Raw genomic sequence first — 23,132 nt, 5'->3', positions numbered from 1 at the left:
TGTGTGTGTAGGTGTGTGAGTTTGTGTGTGTCTGTGTGTGTATGTGTGAGATTGTAAGTGTGTTTGTGTGTGTCTGCGTGTCAGTGTGTGTGAGTGTGTGTGGGTGTGTGTGTAAGTGTGTGTGTGTCTGTCTGTCTCTGTGTGTCTGTGAGTCTGTGTGTAGGTGTGTTTGTGTGAGAGTGTGTGTGTATCTGTGTGTGTGTGTGTCTGCATGTCTGTGTGTCTTTGTGTGTGTGTGTGTGTGTGTGTGTGTGTGTGCGCGAGTGTGTTTGTGTGACTGTGTGTGTATGTGTGTGTGTGTGTGTGTGTGTGTGTGTGAGTGTGTCTGTGGGATCTGTGGGCAGACATCCTGATGCCAGCCTGGGTCAGCCCTGGGTAGTGAGCGGACCGAGCCCTGATCCGGTACTTGCCGACCTCAGGATCGAGCTGGGCCTGTTTCAGCTGATCCTCACCTTTGTCTTCCCTCCCTCAGCATCCTGGGCACCTGTGCAGCCACCTACCTGACAATCCTGGTTGTCGTCAAATTCTACCTGAAGAATTCGGACTCCATCCCGGAACATCCCGCCTCCAGGTGAGATCACGGTACCGGCTGATGAGGAAGGAGGGGCTCCCCTTACGCAGGGCGGGGGCAAGGTTCACAGACTTGTCATCACTGAAGAAGCGTCTCCCTGTCCGTGGTCTCAAATGCCCACATTGCCAACAGACCGGGCTCTCTGTTCACACCTTTAAATATTCTGGAGCAGACTCATTTACTGTCGATGGTTTTGTCAGTGTGGATGAAATGACTGAATCTGGTGATCATTTTGAACTGTTCTTCAAATATGTTGGATTTACTTCCTCTTGGCTTTCATCCTGGTGACAGGGGACAGGCTGTGTCTATCACTACAGTCCCCAGGATGAAAGCCACGGTTTGGGTGTGTGTCACTGTGGGGCACTCCCTTGAGTTTCCACAGGCTTGAACGAAGGGATCTTGTTCCAAGATTAGGGGTGACCATTGAAGAAACTGGAGAGCATGTCTTATGAGGATAGGTTCAGCGAGCGAGGGCTTTTCTCTTTGGAGAGGAGGAGGATGAGAGGTGACTTGATAGAGGTGTACAAGATGATAGGAGGCACAGATCGAGTGGACAGTCAGAGACTTTTTCCCAGGGCGACAATCGCTAACACGAGGGGGCATAATTTTAAGGTGATTGGAGGAAGGTATAAGGGGATGTCAGGGGTAAGTTTTTTACACAGAGAGTGGTGGGTGGGTGGAACGCACTGCAGAGGTTCTGGCGGCATATACATAAGGGACATTTAAGGGATTCTTAGATAGCCACATGAATGTTAGAGAAATGGGGGGCTATGTGGGAGGGAAGGGTTAGATAGATCTTAGAGCAGGATAAAATGTCGGCACAACATTGTGGGCCGAAGGGCCTGCACTGTGCTGTAGTGTTATATGTTCTGTGTTCTAAACCTTTGGAATTCAAGGAACCTCTGGAATTTTCCATGCTGGAGAGTTGTGAAGGTTGGATCACTGGAGGAACTTGAGGAGGAGATAGATAAACTTCTGGAATCGAAGGCTCTGGGGAACTGGCACAGAAGAGAAGCTGAGGCCGGCATAGATCAGCCATGACCATATTGAATGGTGGGGCGGGATTGAGGGGCCGAGTGGCCTACTCCTGCTCCTATATTCTTGTGTTCCTGCTTTCCAACATCTGCACCATACCCTATGTCTGTGATCATTCGATCCTTGGTCTCACAACAATTAACCCATACTTGTTTGCATCAGACATTCTTACGGAGTTGTACAGCACAGAAACAGGCCCTTCGGCCCAACACGTCCATGCCGACCTTTTTGCCCATCTAGACTAATCCCATTTGCCCACATTAGGACCATGTCCTTCTACACCCTGCCTGTTTACGAGTCTGTCTAAATGCCTCTTGAACGCAGAGATTGTATCTGATTCCCACTCCGCTGGCAGCGCGTCCCAGATATCAACCCCTCTCTGTGTGGAAAACTCACCCCTCGGATCCCCTTTAAATCTCCAACTTCTCACCTTAAACCTACGCCCTCTCGTTTTTGAAACCCTTACCATGAGAAACAGATCCTGACCACCTCCCCCTCACCTCATCAACTGATACACTTCCATTGGTTGCGTTACTGCTCCGAGCAGCATTGAGACAGACCCGGTCACGCACGCTCAGTCAGATCTGGAGCAGGGCTGGATGGAAAGAAGGACCAATGGGCGAGGACGAGGTACTTGAGGTTCACCTAGCAAACAAGGTCAAGTGCCTGCACCGGCCTCACAGTAAAAGGCGCCCTCAGATTCCCTGCCTCAGATCCTCAGCGGCTGAGAGGGACCGCATCTGAACGTGCATTGCAGAGGTCCAGCAGTGGACACCTTCTGTGTTTGAGAAACATGACCTGTGCATTCACACGTGGACGGGGCGTTTGGCAGCTGTACGGGACTCCCAAATGTCCAGCCATTCATAAAGGGCACTGGGATCCCACCGACATCCCCCTGCCGTAAGGATCACCCTTCACTCCAGTGCTTTTCTAACCATGGTGAACGTGGAAACTTTTCTGATTTTTGCGGGAGGTCTTCTGACCATTTAGGTTTGAGGTGAAGCTGGGGTGTGGTGACTGGGATCCCAGTTTGGGTCATTGGATGTGTGTGGCAGAGTGGTGCAGCACCTGGCCTCTGACTGCAGGAGAGATGTGCCTGGCCGCTTAACTAACACCCGTTTTGGGCCTCCAGTACTGTTAAAAGGTGTGAGCGAATAGTACCAGTAATGGTTCAGATCAATGTGTCACAGAGTAAAGAGTTGTACAGCATAGAAACAGGCCCTTCAGCCCATCATCCCCACCTATACTAATCCCTCTGTGCCCTGCTCATTCAAATCCCAGTCCAGATACTTCCTAAATGCTGTTACTGTTCCTGCCTCTACCACCTCCTCTGGCAGCTCATTCCAGATGCCAACTGTTCTTTGTGTGAAGACTTTACATTAAAAATTATGATATCTTTACCTTTATGATCTCTTTGTTAGTCACATGTACATCGAAACACACAGTGAGATGCATCTTTCGCGTAGAGTGTTCTGGGGGCAGCCCGCAAGTGTCGCCACGTTTCCGACGCCAACATAGCACGCCCACAACTTCCTAACCCGTACATTTATTTTAACACAAGAGCCCACAACAAGTGATAAAGCCATGGAATCTATTTCAGTAATAGTGTAGTGGTTAGCGTAACGCTTTACAGCGCCAGCAACCCGGGTTCAAATCCAGCCACTGCCTGAAAGGAGTTTGTACGTTCTCCCCGTGTCTGCGTGGGTTTCCTCCGGGTGCTCCGGTTTCCTCCCACATTCCAAAGACGTACGGGTTAGGAATGCTATGTTGGCGCCGGAAGCGTGGCGACACTTGCGGGCTGCCCCCCAGAACACTACGCAAAAAGATGCATCTCACTGTGTGTTTTGATATACGTGACTAATAAAGAGATCTTATAATGTTGTTTGGGGAAGAGGTTTCGGCCAGAGCACCAGGGACGACTGCCCCCTTCTTCACGGTGTCTCGGGATGTTTGAAAGTTCAGAGTCCAACAGCTCAATCAGTGCACTGCAGAGCACCCTCAGCACTGCGCTGGTTGGTAAGTCTGCCTGTCGTGCCCAGCTCGAGGAGTTGAAGATCCCTGACACAGGTGAGACTGAAGCAAGGCTGCAGCGCCATGGCAAGCCCTCTGCCGACGACAACACTCCCCGGCTCAGAGGTGCCCCAAATCCACATCCCCGGCCATCGGTGACGGGGAGGCCAGGATCACCCATCGGTGCCACTGATTGGTCCAACAGTGGCCCACCGGTCTGTCTCTGCCCGCTGGGAACAGCCGTCACTTCGGGGGTTGAGCAGGGGGAATGTAAGATCACAATCTCTGGGTCCCAGCCTGACCTCCCGGTTTAAGCACCTCCCCCTTTCTCTCCCGCAGTGTCACCTCATGGACGGCCATGTTCACCGTGGTTCCCACCATCTGCTTCGGATTCCAGGTAAGATGGAGGAGCAGTGGAGGCAGGTACGACTACAGTGATTAAAGGGCATTTAGACAGGTGCGTAGATAGGGGAAGTTTAGAGGGATAAGCACGATGATGTAGAGCAGTGGATGTGGTGTACATGGATTTCAGTAAAGAGTTTGATAAGGTTCCTCATGGAAGGCTGATTCAGAAATTCAGGAGGCATGGGATCCAGGGAAACTTGGCTGTGTGGATTCAGAATTGGCTCACTCATAGAAGACAGAGGGTGGCAGTAGATGGGGCGTACTCTGCCTGGAGGTCCGTGATCAGATGTGTTCCGCAGGGATCTGTTCTGGGACTCCTGCTCTTTGTGATTTTTATAAGTGACTTGGATGAGGATGTGGAAGGGTGGGTTCGGAAGTTTGCTGATGATACAAAGGTTGGTGGTGTTGTGGACAATGCAGAAGGTTGCTGTAGATTACAACAGGATATTGATAGGATACAGAGCTGGGCTGAGAAGTGGCAGATGGAGTTCAACCCAGAAGAGTGTGAAGTGAAACACTTTGGGTTATCGAATTTGAAGGCAGAATACAAGGTTAATGGCAGGACTCTTAGCAGTGTGGAGGAACAGAGGGATCTTGGGGTCCACGTCCATAGGTCCTTCAAGGTTGCCACCAGGTCGATAGGGTTGTTAAGAAGGTGTATGGTGCATTGGCCTTCATTAGTCGGGGTATTGAGTTCAAGAGCAGCGAGGTGATGTTGCAGCTCTGTAGAACTCTGGTCAGACCACACTTGGAGTATTGTGTTCAGTTCTGGTCGCCTCATTTTCGGAAGGATGTGGAAGATTTAGAGAGGGTGCAGAGGAGATTTGCCAGGATGTTGCCTATATTGGAGAGCATACCTTATGAGGATTGGTTGAGTGAGCTAGGGTTTTTCTCTTTGGAGAGAAGGAGAATGAGAGGTGACTTGATAGAGGTGTACAAGATGATAAGAGGCGCAGATCAAGTGGACAGTCAGAGACTTTTTCCCAGGGCGACAATGGCTAACACAAGGGGACATAATTTTAAGGTGATTGGAGGAAGCTATAAGGGGGGATGTCAGGGGTAAGTTTTTTACACAGAGAGTGGTGGGTGCGTGGAACACACTGCCGGCAGAGGTTGTGGGGGCAGATACATTAGGGACATTTAAGAGACTCTTAGATAGACACATGAATGATAGAGAGATGGGGGGCTATGTGGGAGGGAAGGGTTAGATAGATCTTAGAGCAGGATAAAATGTTGACAGAATATTGTGGGCCGAAGGGCCTGTACTGTGCTGTAATGTTCAATAGTTCAATGTTCTATATGGGCCAATGGGACCGGCTCAGGCAGGTGCCTGGTTCGGCAGGGATGAGTTGGGTCGACGGGCCTGTCTGCGTGCTGTATGACCCTGGGACTACATGGCTGTGCCTGTGGTGTCTGGGGGGAACTGGTGGCCGTCTCACCCACCTCGGCTGGCTGAGTCAGCTCTCTGGGTTTCCCCAGCCTCCCGTTCCCAGTATTAGTCTCTCCCCCCACCTCCTTCCCCCACCCTAACCTGTACTGCCCCGTCTCACCCCGTGGGCTCATCCTGCAGCCCCCTCGGGTGGCGGCGGGAGGGGCTTACTGACCCACCCGCAACTCTCGACCTTCCTCACTGGGTCTCACGGAGCCCCCGGACGGGATCTGCTCCCTCCCCAGTGCTGAGCCCTGCACAGCCAGCGTCCCGCATTGTCTGTCGGGTACAGCATGGTGACCACCAGCGATGGTGGCACAGTGGTCAGCTTCCCTTCTACTGCTGGGCTCTGGCACTGTCTGCAACATAAGGCGCTGTCGGGAGGTCAGGGTCCCCTACAGTGAGGGGGAAACCGGTCTACACAGTCATAGAGCCATACCACAGGGAAACAGGCCCTTCAGCCCAACCGGCCCATGCTGACCAACCAAGCTAGTCCCATCTGCCTGTGTTTGGCCCACTTCCCTCTAAACCTTTCCTATCCAAGTTCCTGTCCAAGTACCTTCCAAATATTAATGTACCTGCCTCAACCACTTCCTCTGGCAGCTCATTCTGTGTACTGACTACCCTCTAGGTGAAAAAGTTGCCCCTCAGGTCCCTATAAATCTCTCTCCATTCACCTTAAACCTGTGCCCTCCAGTTCTTGATTCCCCAACCCTGGGAAAAAGACCGCGTGCATTCACCCTATCTATGCCCCTCATGATTTTATACACCTCTGTAAGGTCACCCCTCAGTCTCCTACACTCCAAGGAATAAAGTCCCAACCTGATCAACCTCTCTCCATAACTCAGTCCCTCGAGTCCTGGCAACATTCTCGTAAATCTCCTCTGCACTCTTTCCGGCTTAATAGCATCTTTCCTATAGCAGGGTGACCAGAACTGAACACAATATTCCAAGTGTGGCCTGTACAACTGCAACATAACATCCCAAGTTCTGTACTCAGTGCCCTGACTGGTGAAGGCCAGTGTGCCGAATACCTTCTTCACCACCCTGTCTACTTGCGAAGCCACCTTCGGGGAACCATGTACTTGTACTCCTGGGTCCCTCTGTTCCACAAACACTCTCCAGAGCCTGATAAAAGTCCTACCCTGATTTGTCTTTCCAAAATGCAACACCTCGCACTTACCTGAATTAAGCCCCAATTTGTCATTCCTCGGCTGAACGAGATCCCACTTTATATTGGCACATAGTCTGGTTTGCGATTTCGACACATGCTCCGAATGAGCATGCAATTCTAGTGCAAGGATCATGCATGTTACCCAAGCTGGGTAGCACTGAGAGAGGCAGGAAGCTGAAACCAGACGTCACCCTCTGTGAACAGTAAACGAGCTGGGAAACGTTAACAAGCTCCAGGACCATCACTCAGACCTGACTGAAACACTCCATGGGCCAGGCAGCATCTGGGGAAAAGGAGATCGAGTGAACATTTCAGCAAATGGCCTCTCACGGGAACTAAAACAAAATTATAACGTATTACAGCAGAGTACAGGCCCTTCAGCCCACAATGTTGTGCCAACATTTTATCCTGCTCTAAGATCTATCTAACCCTTCCCTCCTACATAGCCCCCCATTTCTCTAACATTCATGTGGCTATCTAAGAATCTCTTAAATATCCCTCATGTATATGTCGCCAGAACCTCTGCAGTGCGTTCCACACACCCACCACTCTCTGTGTAAAAAACCTAACCCTGACATCCCCCTTATACCTTCCTCCAATCACCTTAAAATTATGCCCCCTCGTGTTAGCCATTGTCGCACTGGGAAAAGGTCTCTGACTGTCCACTCGATCTATGCCTCTTATCATCTTGTACACCTCTATCGTCACCTCTCATCCTCCTTTTCTCCAAAGAGAAAAGCCCTAGCTCGGTCAACCTATAAGACATGCTCTCCAATCCAGACAGCATCCTGGTAAATCTTGTCTGCACCCTCTCTAAAGCTTCCACATTCTTTCTATAATGAAGCGACCAGAACTGAACACAATACTCCAAGTGTGGTCTGACCAGAGTTCTATAGAGCTGCAACATCACCTTGTGGCTCTTGAACTCAATACCCCGACTAATGGAGGCCAACACTCCATACACCTTCTTAACAACCCTATCGACCTGCGCGGACGTGCACCGTAAGATCTCTCTGTTCCTCCACACTGCTTAGAATCCTGCCATTAACCTTGTATTCTGCCTTCAAATTCAATCTTACCAAGTGTATCACTTCACACTTATCTGGGTTGAACTCCATCTGCCACTTCTCAGCCCAGGTCTACATCCTATCAATACCCTGTTGTAATCTACAGCAACCTTCTACACTATCCACAACACCACCAACCTTTGTATCATCAGCAAACTTACTAACCCACCCTTCCACATCCTCATCCAAGTCATTTATAAAAATCACAAAGAGCAGGGGTCCCAGAACCGATCCCTGTAGAACACCACTGGTCACAGACCTCCAGTCAGAATATGCTCCATCTACCGCCGTCGTCTTCTATGGGCGAGCCAATTCTGAATCCACACAGCCAAGTTTCCCTCGATCCCATGCCTCCTGACTTTCTGAATGAGCCTTCCATGAGTAACCTTATCAAACACCTTACTGAAATCCATGTTCACCACATCCACTGCTCTCCCTTCATCAATGTGCTTTGTCACATCCTCACAGGATTCAATCAGGCTCATGAGGTACAACCTGCCCCTCACAAAGCCATGTTTTTAACTCTTTTAGCCGGGCTTGTATCTCCTTGTTGGACCTTGCTGTGCGCAGTTTGGTTCCTTCATTGAGACAGTGAATGCATTTCACAAGCAGTCGCAATAAAAGCGCATCAGGACACGTTGAGAAAGAGGAAGGCGCTATGTAAATGCAAGTTGCCTGATTCGTGGATACTAAGCAGCGCCATCTCCCCCACCAACAGCTGGGCGAGTCTCCCCGGCTTGGGGGACAGGCAGGTGGGGGGGAGGGGGGGGGTAAGGAGGGGACTGCTGGAAGTCACAGTGTTCTGATGGGTGGAGGAACTTGTGTGTTAAACCCGCACCATCAATCTGGCTTTCACGTGGGACCCGTTCGCCCTGTTAACTGCGGCTCAGATCGGACCAGCGCACGAGGGAAGTCTCTCATGCAGCAGGGGTGAGTCTCTCGAACAGATCAGTTTGTCCAGACTTTGTTGCAGTGAACACTGGGGAGCACTTCAAGTGAGAGCTCAACGATACTCCACCGACCCAAAAAACCTCCACCCATTTATAGCATTCGTCACAATAGCTACATGCGGATCCCACAGTTTCATCAGTAACCTACTTTTCTTTGTAGTATTTGATCTTTGTTTTATCTCTGCCGGAGTTGTGTCTAACTGCCTGACAGATGGGCCCTCATCTGCTGGACAGCCATTTCCCCCATTCTCCCTACAACTGGGTGCTGTAATTCATGGCCTTGTCGTCCTGTGGTGACTCCGCTGACCTTCTGATCAGCCCTCTCGCACTCAGCCTACATCCCAACCTCAATTTGCCTACCAGCGTGCTCTGCCCTGTATTCCGAACACTTCCCTGACCTAAGTACTGTTTACTGTCGACCTATTGAAGACGACAGAAACCAAGACCTGTTTACTCTAACGTAACCTTTAAATTTTCCTGTTATCCCTTCCCAGTTTGTCCGACACTTGAGTTGACCGTTTTACAAACTTCTCCAGTTTTCTTCTAATTCCCGGGGGTCCCTCCCTCACTGACCTCTCTCTGACTCTGTTCCAGTGTCACGAGGCCAGTGTGGCCATCTACAGCAGCATGCAGAACCGGACGCTCTCGCACTGGGTCCTCATCTCCAGCCTCTCCATGCTTGCTTGTCTCCTGATTTACTCCGTCACAGGTAAACACTGGGCCAAGGCGCCCGGCGCCCACAGCTCCTCACACCCTGCAAACTGCTAACCAAGACCTCAGCCTCCCTGACACTCGATGTGCCATCGAGGTGGTAGAGACCGCACCCCTGCCATCTGCCCACCAACAACAGTGGTCCCAGAATTACTTCGCAGTCTCCACAATGCAGTCTGCTCACCTCCTGACTTCAGACATTCAGCAACAATCAAATTCTGACTTAATCATGACAACACAAGGGGCTGTTCAGCTCATCGTGCGTGTCCTATCTCCCTCTGACCTCATGATCTACCTTGTTGTGACCTTGCACCTTATTGCACTGCACTTTCTCTGTAGCTGTGACACTTTACTCTGTACTGTTATTGTTTTTACCTGTACTACATCAATGCACTCTGTACTAACTCAGTGTAACTGCACTGTGTAATCCATTGATCTGTATGATCAGTGTGCAAGACAAGTTTTTCACTGTACCTCGGTACAAGTGACAACAATAAACCAATACCAAGGGAAGTGATCCCGTCAGTCCCACACCCCCTCCTTACATCCCTATCGCCCTGCCATTTATTCTCCCTCACATACATTAAATTCCTGGGCATTAACATATCAGACGACCTGCCCTGGGCCCAGCACGTAGATGCAATCACAAGGAAGGTGCACTAGCATTTTTACTTTCTTAGAAGGTTAAGGAGGTTCAGCTTGTCACCAAACACTCTAACAAACTTTTACAGATGTCCTGTTGAAAGTATCCTGACTGGGTGCATCACGGTCTGGGATGGCAATTCCAATGTGCAGCAATGTAAGAAGCTGCAGAGAGTAGTGGACTCTGCCCAATACATCCCGGGCACATCCCTCCCCACCATCGGGAGTATCTACAGGAGGTGCTGCCTCAAAAAGGCAGCATCCACTATCAAAGATCCCCACCATTCGGGCCGTGCCATCTTCTCGCAGCTCCCATCGGGCAGGAGGTACAGAAGCCTGAAGTCCCACACCACCAGGTTCAGGAACAGCGACTTCCCTTCAACCATTCAGTTCCTGAACCAACCGTCACAACCCTAATCACTCCCTCAGTACAGCAACACGGAGACCACTTTGATCACTTTGCACTACAATGGATCTTGCTTTTTTGTTCCAATTGTGTTCTTTCTTATATAATTTTGTTTAATTCATGTTTAATTAATGTTTTCCTTGTAAATGTTGTGTCTCCGATGCTCTGTACCTGTAAGTTTTTCATTGCACCTGTGCATACCGGACTTTGACGTTGACGTTGACATTCCCATCAACTCTTGGGGTTTCCACCCACCCACACACTGGGGGCAATTAACCTACCCACCTGCACGTCTTTGGGACGTGGGAGGGAACCGGAGCACCCGGGGGGGGAAGCCCACGCGGTCACAGGGAGAACGTGCAAACTCCACACAGACAGCGCCCGAGGTCAGGATCGAACCCGGGTCTCGGGCGCTGCGAGGTGGCGGCCCTACCCACTGCGCCACCATGTCATTCTCGTAAAAGGAAACCTCTCTGTAACCTTGCAACGGCAGTGATGTGTTCCAGGGGTGTATGGATACTGGACGTTTGGCACGGATGTGGCAGCAGACATCCTGATGTCATACCCCGATAACGAGGTCCTCATCATCATCGGGAGGATGCTCTTTGGCATCTCCATTGTCACCATCTACCCCATAATCCTGCACTTGGGGAGGTAGGTGGAGCTGTTCTAATCGCTGAGTGTTTGTGCCTCTCACAGAGAGTATTGGTGTTGGTTTATTATTGTCACGTACCAATGTACGGTGAAAAACTTGTCTTGCATACCGATCGTACAGGTCAATTCATTATGCCGTGCATTGAGGTAGTACAGGGTAAAAACAATAACAGTACAGAGTAAAGTGTCACAGCTACAGGGAAGTGCAGTGCAGGTAGACAATAAGGTGCAAGGTCACAACCAGGTAGATCGTGAGGTCAAGAGTCCATCTCATCGTATAAGGGAGCCGTTCAATAGTGTTATTACCATGGGGTAGAAGCTGTCCTTGAGCCTGGTGGTACGTGCCCTCAGGGTCCTGTATCTTCTGCCCGATGGGAGAGGGGAGAAGAACGAATGACCCGGGTGGGTGGGGTCTTTGATTATGCTGACTGCTTCACCAAGGCAGCGAGAGGTACAGACAGAGTCCATGGAGGGGAGGCTGGTTTCTGTGATGCGCTGGGATGGGTTTCAGTGGGGGGGGGGGGGTGTGGTGTGAGGGGCAGTGGTCACTGACAGTGAGTGAGGGAAGAGCGGGCAGTGCCAACCCCCCGGTTATACCCTCCCCAGCTCTCCCCCATTGCAATAGATCATGAAGGGAACTGACGCTGGGCAAGGTGAGGTGTGATAGACAGCTGTCACCCTGCCCCCACCCCACACACCCCTCCCCTCATCTCTGCACCTCTGCTTTGAGAGAGAGCAGCATTTAAAGTTGTATAAACCATTGGTCAGGCCACACTCAGAGTATAATGTCCTGTTCTGGTCCCCTCACTACAGGAAGGATGTGGGAGCCATAGAGAGAGTGCAGAAGAGATTCACAGGCATGTTCCCTGGAATGGAGGGCTGTGGTTATAAGGAGGGATTGGATCGATTGGGATTGTTCTCACTGGAGAGGAGGAGACCAAAGGCTGTCGTTATTGAGGTTTATGAAATGATGAAGGGCAGAGATAGGGTAGATCGTCAGAGTCTTTTTCCCAGGGCAGAGGAGGCCAGAACGTGAGGGAGCAGGTTTCAGGTGAGAGGAGAGAAATTCAAAGGCATTGGTATTGAAATCGGTTTATTATTGTCACTTGTACCAAGGTACGGTGAAAAACTTGTCTCGCATACGGATCGTACAGATCAATTCATTACACAGTGGACTGAGGTAGTACAGGGTAAAAACAATAACAGAATACGGAATAAAGTCTCACAGCTACAGGGAAGTGCAGTGCAGGTAGACAATAAGGTGCAAGGTCATAACGAGGTAGATTGTGAGGTCAAGAGTCCATCTCATTGTATAAGGGAACTGTTCAACAATCTTATCACAGTGGGATAGAAGCTGTCGTTGATCCTGGTGGTATGTGCCCTCAGGCTCCTATATCTTCTGCCTGATGGGAGGGGGTAGAAAGGGGTGAGTTTTTCACACAGAGGGTGGACGAGCTGTCAGGGGAGATGATGGAGGCAGGTTCAGTTAAAACATTTAAGAGGCATTTGGACGGGTAGTTGGGTAGGGAAGGAACAGAGGGATGTTGGCCTAATGCAGGCAAATGGGGTTAGTGTAGATGGACATCGTAGTCAGCCTGCACGTGGTGAGCTGTCTCTGTGACGTACGAATCTCTGTCTCTAAGGGAGGTACGCTCCAGTGACGTATGAGCTGACAACACCGCCCCACCTCAGTTTCCCATTTCCTGGGAGCTGTCGTTACCTGGTGAGGTGGAGACCACACCAAGTCAGTCAGCTCTGCCGGGCACTGCCCCAGACCGGGGGGTGGGAGTGGGGGAGATCTGCTCACATTGCCCCTTCACCCTGGGTATGAGGAACCTTCACCGCAGCCTCCCATCGTGACCCCAGTCAGTTCTGCTGGGCATGCCCTCCCCATGGGGTTGTGGATGAGAACTGAGCTGCTCAGCTTGGGCTGTTGAGAGGGAACGGGACGGGGGGGGGGGGGGGCAGGGTCCAACGCCTCCATCGTACTGTTCCCATCAGATAGCTCAGTGCTGCCTCACCCAGTTCACCAGTGCCAGTGCTGACAGTGGAACCCACTAAGTGAACGATGATCAGTCCTTTGCTGCCACTCTGTGGAGCCTTCCCGCTGTCCGTCCGCAGTTCCCACTGGAGGTCAGCGTGATGGGAATCCCTGGGACCGGTGGGTGCGGAGACGGAACTTGTCTGTCTGTCTGTCTACCTGCCTCTCTTGGCCAGGTCGGTGGTGGAGGAGCTGTGTGTGAAGATTTGGAGCTGCCCCGCGCTGCTGACGGCTCGCAGGAGGAGGCTGAGGGTGCTGCTGACCAGCGGCTGGGTCCTGCTCAGTCTGGGGGCGGCCCTCTTCGTCCCGGACATCTCCGAGGTCATCGGCCTGATCGGGGGAATCAGCGCGTTCTTCATCTTCATCTTCCCGGGTAAGGCGTCCCACGGGGTAGGATGTGACACCTCCCCTGGGCGAGGGTGACTCCCTCACATTTCCCCCTCATACCCTGTCACACTAACCACCACCACCCCCCCCCCACCAACTGGAATATCCTTTCCCCCCCCCACCCAACCCCACCTTGCTTCCTCCCCAGCTCCCCACCACCACCTGATCCTGACCTCTCCCATCGCTCCTGGCCATCCCGGGTGGGCGGGGTGGGGGGGGGTGCGGTGCAGCAGTGGCCAGAGGTCAATCCCAAACCCTGGGAATTAATTCCCACTTGCTGGAATCAACATTTTGCATCATTGGATATTGGGATAGGATCAGGGGAGGCCATTCAGCCCTTCACACTTGGCCTGTACCTGCCCTTCATGTGGCTCCCCTTCAAGCCTCAACGCCCTTCCTTTGCAAGTCGTGTTGTGGGAAGCGATGAACAGGCAGATGGGGGAAAAGATTCAACAATCCTTCCCCTCCTTCCCATCCTCCCCACTACACCTCTCCCTCCCACTCCTCTTCCCTGTCCTCACCCCTTCTCCCTCCTCCTCTCCCCACTGCTCCTCTCTCCCCCTCCTCCTCCCTCTCCCTCCCCTTTCCTCCCCTCCCTTAGCGACCTCCTCCCCTCCGTCCTCCCCATCCCCCTCCCCCTCCCTGCACCCGCCGCCTCCTCCTCCCCTCCCTCCTCCGACCCCTGATCCATCGTACGTCCAGCCAGTTCCCCTCACCGTCCCTTCTTGCTGTCGATGCCCTGGAGCGCCGTCCGAGCGCCCCTGCTGCCTCTCTGGGCCGGTCCCTGGGCCGTGTGAGAGGAAGCCGCTGCTCACACCCTCTCCCCCCGCAGGTCTGTGTCTGCTGAGCGTGGTGCAGAGGGAGCCGGTCGCCCCCAGAGGAAGGTAAGGATGAACGCGGCCGTTTCCTGCCAGTTTTGGGCTCGGATGCACTGAAGCCGGTCTCCTGGGAACTGTATCCCTGGACATTGGTGGGATCAGCAACACCAGCCCGGAGACAGCATCAGACCCCACTCACCATTAGCAGAAGCCTTCTGCTTGGGACAGATGTAAACCACCGCGCCATGAACCACAAACCATAACTGTGTAAGTCTTTCGCCTTGCCGCACTTGGAGCACTGTGTGCCGTTCTGGTCGCCCCGTTACAGGAAGGGTGTGGAGGCTTTGGAGAGGGTGCAGAAGAGGTTTACAAGGATGTTGCCTGGACTAGAGCTATAAGGAGAGAACATAGAACAGCACAGAACAGGCCCATCGGCCCACAATGTTGTGCTGACATAGCTATTCCCTCCTACCTACAGAATATCCGTACCCCTCCAGTTTCCTCTCATTCATGTGCCCAGCTAAGCCTCTCTTAAAAACCCCCAATGAATTTGCCTCCACCACCCTATCAGGCAACGTATTCCAGGCATCCACCACTCCCTCAGTAAAAAACATAGCCCTCACGTCTGTTCTGAACCTACCCCCTCTCACCTTAAATGCAAGCCCTCTGGTATTGGATCACTCTATAATGGGAAAAAGATATTGTTTGTCCACCCTATCTATGCCCCTCATAATTTTATACACTTCCAACAGATCACCCTTCAGCCTCTGCCGCTCCAGAGAAAAGAGCCCAAGTTTGACCAGCCTCTCCTGACAGCACTTGCCCTCTAATCCAGGCAGCATCCTGGTAAACCTCCTCTGCACCCTCTCTAAAGCCTCGACATCCTTCCTGTAGTGAGGTGACTAGAATTGCATGCAATATTCTAAATGCGGCCTAACCAGATGCATCTAGAGAGATGCATCATCACTTCTTGACTCCTGTACTCAATACCCCGATTAATAAAGGCAAGCATTCCATAAGCCTTCTTAACCACCCTGTCTACCTGTGTAGCCACTTTCAATGAGCCATGGACTTGCACCCCAAGGTCTCTCTGCTCTTTAACACTGTTAAGGGTCTTGCCCTTAAGAGTGTACAGCCTCCTGACATTAGTCCTTCCAAGTTGCAACATCTCTCATTTATCCGGGCTAAACAAACTTGGGTTGTTTTCTCTGGAGTGTCGGAGGCTGAGGGGAGACCTGATAGAGGTTTATAAAATGATGAGAGGCATAGATAGAGTAGACAGTCAGAATTTTTTTCCCCAGGGTAGAAATGTCAAACACTAGAGGGCATAGCTTTAAGGTGAGAGGGGAAAGTTTAAAGGATATGTGCAGGTTAAGTTTTTTACACGGAGTTTTGACTGCCTGGAACGGGCTGCCAGGGGCGGTGGTGGAGGCAGATACACAGACGTCCTTAAGAGACATTTAGAGACACATGAATGTGTGGGGAATGGAGGAATATGGGTCATGTGCAGGAGGAGAGGTTTGGTTTAATTTGACATCATGGTTGGTATTGATGTGGGCCGAAGGGTCTGTACCTGTGCTTTTCCATGTTCTAAATTGTCCGGGTCCTCAGGACACCCCGTCCTCGTCACCTAACGCTCGGTGCCGGAAGGTGAGAGGGGGCAGGCAGGCTCCAGTGTAGAGGAACACCGTCGGCACACAGCCCGTGCTCTGTCCATGACCCCGTCTCTGCAGCCTGACACAACCCGGTGCCCTGGCACAGGCTCACTGGAGCCTACTGGCATCGTGTGGGGCGCGGGATGGCCCTGATACCATAGAACACAGAACAGTAAAGCACAGAACAGGCCCTTCGGCCCACAATGTTGTGCTGACATAACTAATCCCTCCTACCTACAGAATGCCCATATCCCTCAATTTTCCTCTCATTCATGTGCCCATCCAAGCCCCTCTTAAAAGCCCCAAATGAGTTTACCTCCACCATCCTATCAGGCAACACATTCCAGACATCCACCACTGTCTCAGTAAAAAACATACCCCTGACTTCTTCTGAACCTACCCCCTCTCACCTTAAATGCATGCCCCCGGTATTGGATCGCTCAATAATGGGAAAAAGATATTGCTTGTCCACCCTATCTATGCCCCTGATAATTTTATACACCTCCAACAGATCACCCCTCAGCCTCCGCCGCTCGAGAGAAAAGAGCCCAAGTTTGTCCAGCCTCTCCTGATAGCACGTGCCCTCTAATCCAGGCAGCATCCCAGTAAACCTCCTCTGCACCCTCTCTAAAGCCTCGACATCCTTCCTGTAACAAGGTGACCAGTGAGATACCACTGTGGGGATGCTCCCTCACCTCCCACCCCCAATCAGACTGGGACCCCCCCCCCCACCCTGCTTCTCAGTGCCCCAGTCCCAGTGGGGGTGTCCAACCCCACCGGAGAGAACAGCCATGCTCCCATCGCGAGAGAGGGGGCTTCCATTCACACATACGGGGTCCACTCCCCTCCCAGCCCTGCCGGATGACCATTGCCTTCCCACCGCTGTGTCCAACATCGGTCCTCTGCCACATTCCTCACCGGCTGTTTTGCAAGAATTACGGGAATGTTGCCAGGACTGGAGGGCCTGGGTCATAGGGAGAGGTTGGGCAGGCGGGGACTTTATTCCTTGGAGCGTAGGAGATTGAGGGGTGACCTTGCAGAGGTGTACAAAATCATGAGGGGCAGAGATAGGGTGAATGCACACAGTCTTTTTGCCTGGGGAAAGGGAACCAAAATCTAAAGGGCATAGGTTCAGGGTGAGAGGGGAAAGATTTAAAAGGGACCCGAGGGACAACTTCTTCACACAGAGGGTGGTGCGTATATGGAACGAGCTGCCAGAAGAAGTGGTTGAGGCAGGTGTAGTAACAACATTTAAAAGGCACTTGGACAGGTACATGGATAGGAAAGGTTTAGAGGGATATGGGCCAAACATGGGCAAATGGGACTAACTTAGACGGGAATCTTGGTCGGCATGGACGAGTTGGGCCGAAGGGCCTCTTTCCATGCTTTGACTCTCCCCATTCAGACTGAGCCTGTGCTATCTCTGTGAAGAATAGACCGTCTGTCTCCTCTTCCTCCCCGGCCGGCTCTTTGCCCCAGCCCGTCTGTGTGCCTGAGAGATAACCCGCTCCCACACCCCACCGCATCTCAGCAATTCAATGCATGAGGAAGAGTGATTTTCTTCAATCTGCCTCTGCTGTCTGCAGTAACCCCTCACCCTGTGCCCCCCATCAAACGCTCCATCACTTTCCATGCTGCTTTTGTATCTCCCAGTAACCATCGCCACTGCAAGGAGAATGAGCCCAACTCCCAGTAAGCTTCCCAGACATTGGGGTCCCAGTGTCTCAGTCCCCTCTTTCACACTAGAGAGATCCAGTAAGTTAAACTAACAAACAAAACTACTTGAGAAACAAAGGACTGCAGATGCTGGAATCTAGATGAAAACCACAATGATGCTGGAGGAACTCAGCAGGCCAGGCAGCGTCCGTGGAGAAAAGCAGGCGGTCAACGTTTCGGGTCAGGACCCTTCTTCAATGTTTCGGGTGAATGTTTTGGCCCATGAAGGGTCCTGACCCGAAACGTTGACCGCCTGCTTTTCTCCACGGATGCTGCCTGGCCTGCTGAGTTCCTCCAGCGTCGTCGCGGTTTTCAAACAAAGCCGCGTTATCTGTAAAAGAACTTAGCTTGTGAAAGGCAGCATTCTCCACGGGGGTTTGTTCTGCAGGGGCAGGGGGGTCTCGGGGAACCCCACGGTGAAACAATTCTGGTACAGTCCCTGAAGGGCTACATCCCACCCCACCCCCCCAACAACTTCTCCTTCCCTCTCCCTAGTTACCTAAACCACAAACACGACCCTCAAGATTTGTTATTGAGGCAGTTTCAGTGGAACTGCGGAGAAAGTTCGATTTTGCATTTCCTGTGTCTTCTACACCATCTGCAAACTTAGCACTGAAGCTAAACTGAGCCCCCTACAAAGAAAATCTTGACATTGGCCAACAAGAGATTTGGAACAGTGGTCATCGAGTCTATTCCACCTCTCCCCCCCCCCCCCCCCCACAGATGCTGCTCGACCCACTGAGTTCCTCCAGCAGATTGCGTGTTGCTCCAGATTTCAGCGTCTGCAGTCTCTTGTGTCTCCCTACCTGAGCAAGTCCCATTTGTCTCAGTCGGTCCCATGTCCCTCTGAACCTTTCCTATCCATCTACCTGTCCAAGTGTCTGTTAAATACTGTAATTGTACCCGCCTCTCCCACTTCCTCTGGCAGCTCGTTCCATATCCCCACCACCCTCTGTGTGAAGAAAGGTGGTCCAGAACCATTCACTGTAACAGCTTCTGTTTCTCAGGGGTAGCCGATTGCTGGCACTTTGCTGCCCAGTAATGTGATGTCAGCCCTTAAATCTGCGCACCCCATGGAAGACAGAGGCAAACCCTCACACTCCAGCTGTGTGGGAGAGAGGGAGCCCTGATGCGTGGCAACCCTCGTCAACGGGATACCGGCAGGAGCGAGGTCCTGTGTGCCAATGGCCTAACATGAGAAGAGCTTGGTGGGACAGTCATGGAGTCGTAGCACAGAAACAGGCCCTTCAGCCCATCTTGTCCATACCGACTGTGATGCCCCTGTACATTAGTCCCATTTGCCCACATTAGGCCTGTATCCCTCTCCTATCCAAGTATCTGTCCAAATGCCTTTTAAATGTCATATCTGTACCTGCCTTCTTCACCTCCTCTCCACCCACCGGCCTCTGGGTGAAAAACTCACCTCTCAGGTCCCCCTTTCACTCTCTCCCCTCTAACCTTAAACCTGTGCCCTCTAGTTCCAGACTCCCCTGTCCTGGGATAAGAGATTCTGACTGTCGATCCTATCTATGCCCTTCATAATTTAAAATATAGAGTCAGAGTATGAATGATTAGTGAGGACTTGCAGCGGGCTGAAAAGCTTGAGCATGTTGATATTAGGAAAGAGGAGGTGCTGAAACTTTTGGAAAGCATCAAGTTGGATAAGTCGCTGGGACCGGATGAGATGTACCCCAGGCTGCTGTGGGAAGCGAGGGAGGAGATTGCGGAGCCTCTGACGATGATCTTTGCATCGTCGAGGGAGACGGGAGAGGTTCCAGAAGATTGGAGGGTTGCGGATGTTGTTCCCTTATTCAAGAAAGGGAGTAGGGGTAGCCCAAGGAATTATAGACCGGTGAGTCTCACTTCAGTGGTTGGTAAGCTGATGGAGAAGATCCTGAGAGGCAGGATTTATGAACATTTGGAGAGGTATAATATGATTAGGAATAGTCAGCATGGCTTTGTCAAGGGCAGGTCCTGCCTTAGGAGCCTGATTGAATTTTTTGAGGATGTGACTAAACACATCGATGAAGGGAGAGCAGTAGATGTAGTGTATATGGATTTCAGCAAAGCGTTTGATAAGGTGCCCCATGCGAGGCTTGTGGAGAAGGTGAGGAGACATGGGATCCAAGGGGACATTGCAGTGTGGATCCAGAACTGGCTGGCCCACAGAAGGCAAAGTGTGGTTGTTGAAGGGTCGTATTCTGCATGGAGGTCAGTGACCAGTGGTGTACCTCAGGGATCTGTACTGGGACCCTTGCTCTTTGTGATTTTTATAAATGACCTGGATGAGGAAGTGGAGGGGTGGGTTAGTAAGTTTGCGGATGACACGAAAGTTAGGGGTGTTGTGGATAGTTTGGAGGGCTGTCAGAGGTTACAGAAGAACATAGATAGGTTGCAAAGTTGGGCAGAGAGTTGGCAGATGCAGTTCAACCCAGATAAGTGTGAAGTGGTTCATTTTGATAAGTCAAATATGATGGCAGAATATAGTATCAATGGTAGGACTCAGCAGTGTGGAGGGACCTTGGGGTCCAAGTCCACAGGACACTCAAAGCAGCTGCTCAGGTTGATTCTGTGGTTAAGAAGGCATATGGTGTATTGTCCTTCATCAATCGGGGAATTGAACTTAGGAGCCGTGAGGTATTGTTGCAGCTATATAGGTCCCTGGTCAGACCCCACTTGGAGTACTGTGCTCAGTTCTGGTCGCCTCACTACAGGAAGGATGTGGAAGCCATAGAAAGGGTGCAGAGGAGATTTACAAGGATGCTGCCTGGAATGTGGAGCATGCCTTATGAAAGCAGGTTGAGGGAACTCGGCCTTTTCTCCTTGGAGAGACGGAGGATGAGGGGGGACCTGATAGAGGTGTATAAGATGATGAGAGGTATTGATTGGGTAGATAGTCAGAGGCCTTTCCCCAGGGCTGAAATGATGGCCACAAGAGGACATAGGTTTAAGGTGCTGGGGAGTGGATATAGAGGAGATGTCAGGGGTAAGTTTTTTACTCTGAGAGTGGTGAGTACATGGAACGGGCTGCCGGCAACAGTGGTGGAGGCGGATACGATAGGGTCTTTTAAGAGACTGTTGGATAGGTACATGGAGCTGAGAAAAATAGAGGGCTATGGGTAAGCCTAGTAATTTCTAGGGTAGGGACATGTTTGGCACAGCTTTGTGGGCCAAAGGGCCTGAATTGTGCTGTAAGTTTTCCATGTTCTATGATAGAGAAATAGGGAGCTATGTGGGAGGGAAGGGTTAGATAGATCTTAGAGCAGGATAAAATGTTGGCACAACATTGTGGGCCGAAGGGTCTGTACTGTGCTGTAAAGTTCTATGTTCTATGTACAATATAGGCCATGTGGCCCATTACGTCTGTGCTTGCTGCAAGAGAGCTTGTCTGTTGCCCAGTTCCGAGCTGTACAAATCACAGCTCTTCAAGCACACGTCCAGCACTGTTTCAAGGCATGGGGAAGTTTCTGCCTCCCCCCCCCCCCCCCTCTCTATCAGGCAGTGCACCTCAGACCCTCTCCCCTTCCCATCCCCACCACCCTCTGGGGTAAACATTTTCCCTCATACCGGCACGGTGGTGTAGCAGTTGACGTGATGCTATTACAGCGTCAGCGACCTGGGTTCGATTCTGGCTGCTGTCTGTAAGGAGTTTGTACGTTCTCCCCGTGTCTGTGTGGGTTTCCTCCCATATTCCAAAGGCACACGGGTTAGCAGGTTAACATGGGTGTAACTGGGCGGCGTGGGCTCGTTGGGCCAGAAGGGCCTGTTACCGTGCTGTATAAATAAAGTTTTCAACTCTCCACCACTGACTTTAAACCCCTCCCCTCTGGTTTTTGGCCCCTCTACTTACGGAAATAGGTTGTCCATCTGCACCTCCCCTAATTTTATACACCTATGTGGACATGCAGCTGTGAAGTAGGAGCAGCAAAAAATTCAGCCCCTCAAACCTGCCCTGCTGTTCAATAAGGCCATGGCTGATCCACCTCTGCTTTATAAGTATCAGAGACTCAGCTTCCAGCGCCCTTGGGGATGGGAGTTCCGACGATTCACCTGAAGGAAAGACTGAAGGAGAGAAATTCCGACTCATCTCTTCCCTTGAACCCTCTTTTGAAATGGTGACCCCGAGTTCCAGGTTCTCTCACGAGGAAACATCTCCGCACCCGCCCTGTCGGGATCTGCGGCGTCTCATACATTTCAGTCACCCCTCGCTCTTTGAAACTCCAGCGGATATGAGTCCAACTTCATAAGGCAACCCACTCATTCCAGGGGCTAATCTGGTAAACCTTCCCGCAACTGTTTCCACAGCCTTTATATCCTTCCTTAAATAAAGAGACCTGCACTGTACACCGTACTCTACATGTGGTCTCCCCAGTGCCCAGTAACTGAGGCATAACCTCCCCACTGTTGAGGCAATGAGCAATAACACTATGTTAGCTTTCTAACTACTCACTGTACCTGTACACTGGCCTCTTGTGAATCGTGCACTGGGACACCTCTGCATCTCCGAGCCCTGCGATTTCTCACCATTTACATATCATACTTTTTTTTGACAACATGGACAAGTTCCTACCAATTCCATTTGCCGAATCTTTGCCCACTCACAAAAACCTAGAACGAACATTAAGTAATCCCATCCTCAGTGGCTTCATCTGCATCATTTATGTGAGAAGCCGAGGCCCCGGCTGATTCGTGTGGCACACCACTCGCCAACCAGAAATAGACCCATCAAATGCCTGCTCTCTGCCTCCTGTTAGCCAGCCAACTTTTGAACCATTCAACACCATGAACTTTCATCTTCAGCAACAAGCTTGGATGTGGCATCTCATCAAATGCGTTCTGAAAACCTGAGTATTGGTATTGGTTTACTATTGTCGCTTGTACTGAGGTAGAGTGAAAAACTTGTCTTACGAACTGATCGTACAGGTCAATTCATTACACAGTGCAGTTACATTGAGTCAGTACAGAGTGCATTGATGTAGTACAGGTAAAAACAATAACAGTACAGAGTAAAGTGTCACAGCTACAAAGAAAGTGCAGTGCAATAAGGTGCAAGGTCACAACAAGGTAGATCGTGAGGTCAGAGTCCATCTCATGGTACAGGCAACCCCCTGTGTTAGGGGGTTAGGAGGGGACTGTGAGGTCCCAGAAAATCATTCATGTTGCGATCATCTGTAATGCAAATCCACATCACCTGCACATGCATCAGGAAATGTGAGTTGAAAGGAAAACACGACACCCCTAAGATCCATGAGAGTGACTTTTTATTCTCTGTCTCAGACTTTGTGATTTGTCAATTCCATAAGGATGAATTTCATTCCTGAACTGCTGTAACGGGGGGGGGGGGGGTACCTGTACGTTCATGGTTCCTACTTCTTCAAAGACTCCCCTCTGTTCCAAAGAAAGCCACCCAATCCTATCCACTCCTACCCAAAGTGGCAATTTTCCAGTCCTGGCTCCGTCC

At 51.3% G+C, this 23,132-nt stretch overlaps 1 protein-coding gene across 1 annotated transcript in view; it reads left to right on the top strand.

Annotated features, from left to right (window-relative positions):
* Positions 1–23,132, top strand: part of slc38a8a (solute carrier family 38 member 8a) — a 33,323-nt gene that overhangs the window by 8,810 nt on the left and 1,381 nt on the right. The window contains exons 4-9 of the mRNA XM_052028754.1: positions 473–571; positions 3,956–4,013; positions 9,236–9,350; positions 10,907–11,054; positions 13,272–13,468; positions 14,315–14,366. Of these exons, the coding sequence (XP_051884714.1) occupies positions 473–571; positions 3,956–4,013; positions 9,236–9,350; positions 10,907–11,054; positions 13,272–13,468; positions 14,315–14,366 (669 nt within the window). The remainder of the gene's footprint in view (positions 1–472; positions 572–3,955; positions 4,014–9,235; positions 9,351–10,906; positions 11,055–13,271; positions 13,469–14,314; positions 14,367–23,132) is intronic.

Source organism: Pristis pectinata, chromosome 13 (assembly GCF_009764475.1).
Source record: "Pristis pectinata isolate sPriPec2 chromosome 13, sPriPec2.1.pri, whole genome shotgun sequence".
NCBI classification, from domain to species: Eukaryota; Metazoa; Chordata; class Chondrichthyes; order Rhinopristiformes; family Pristidae; genus Pristis; species Pristis pectinata.
The sequence above is the reverse complement of the archived record's forward strand: the minus strand, read 5'-3'. Positions and strand labels throughout refer to the sequence as shown.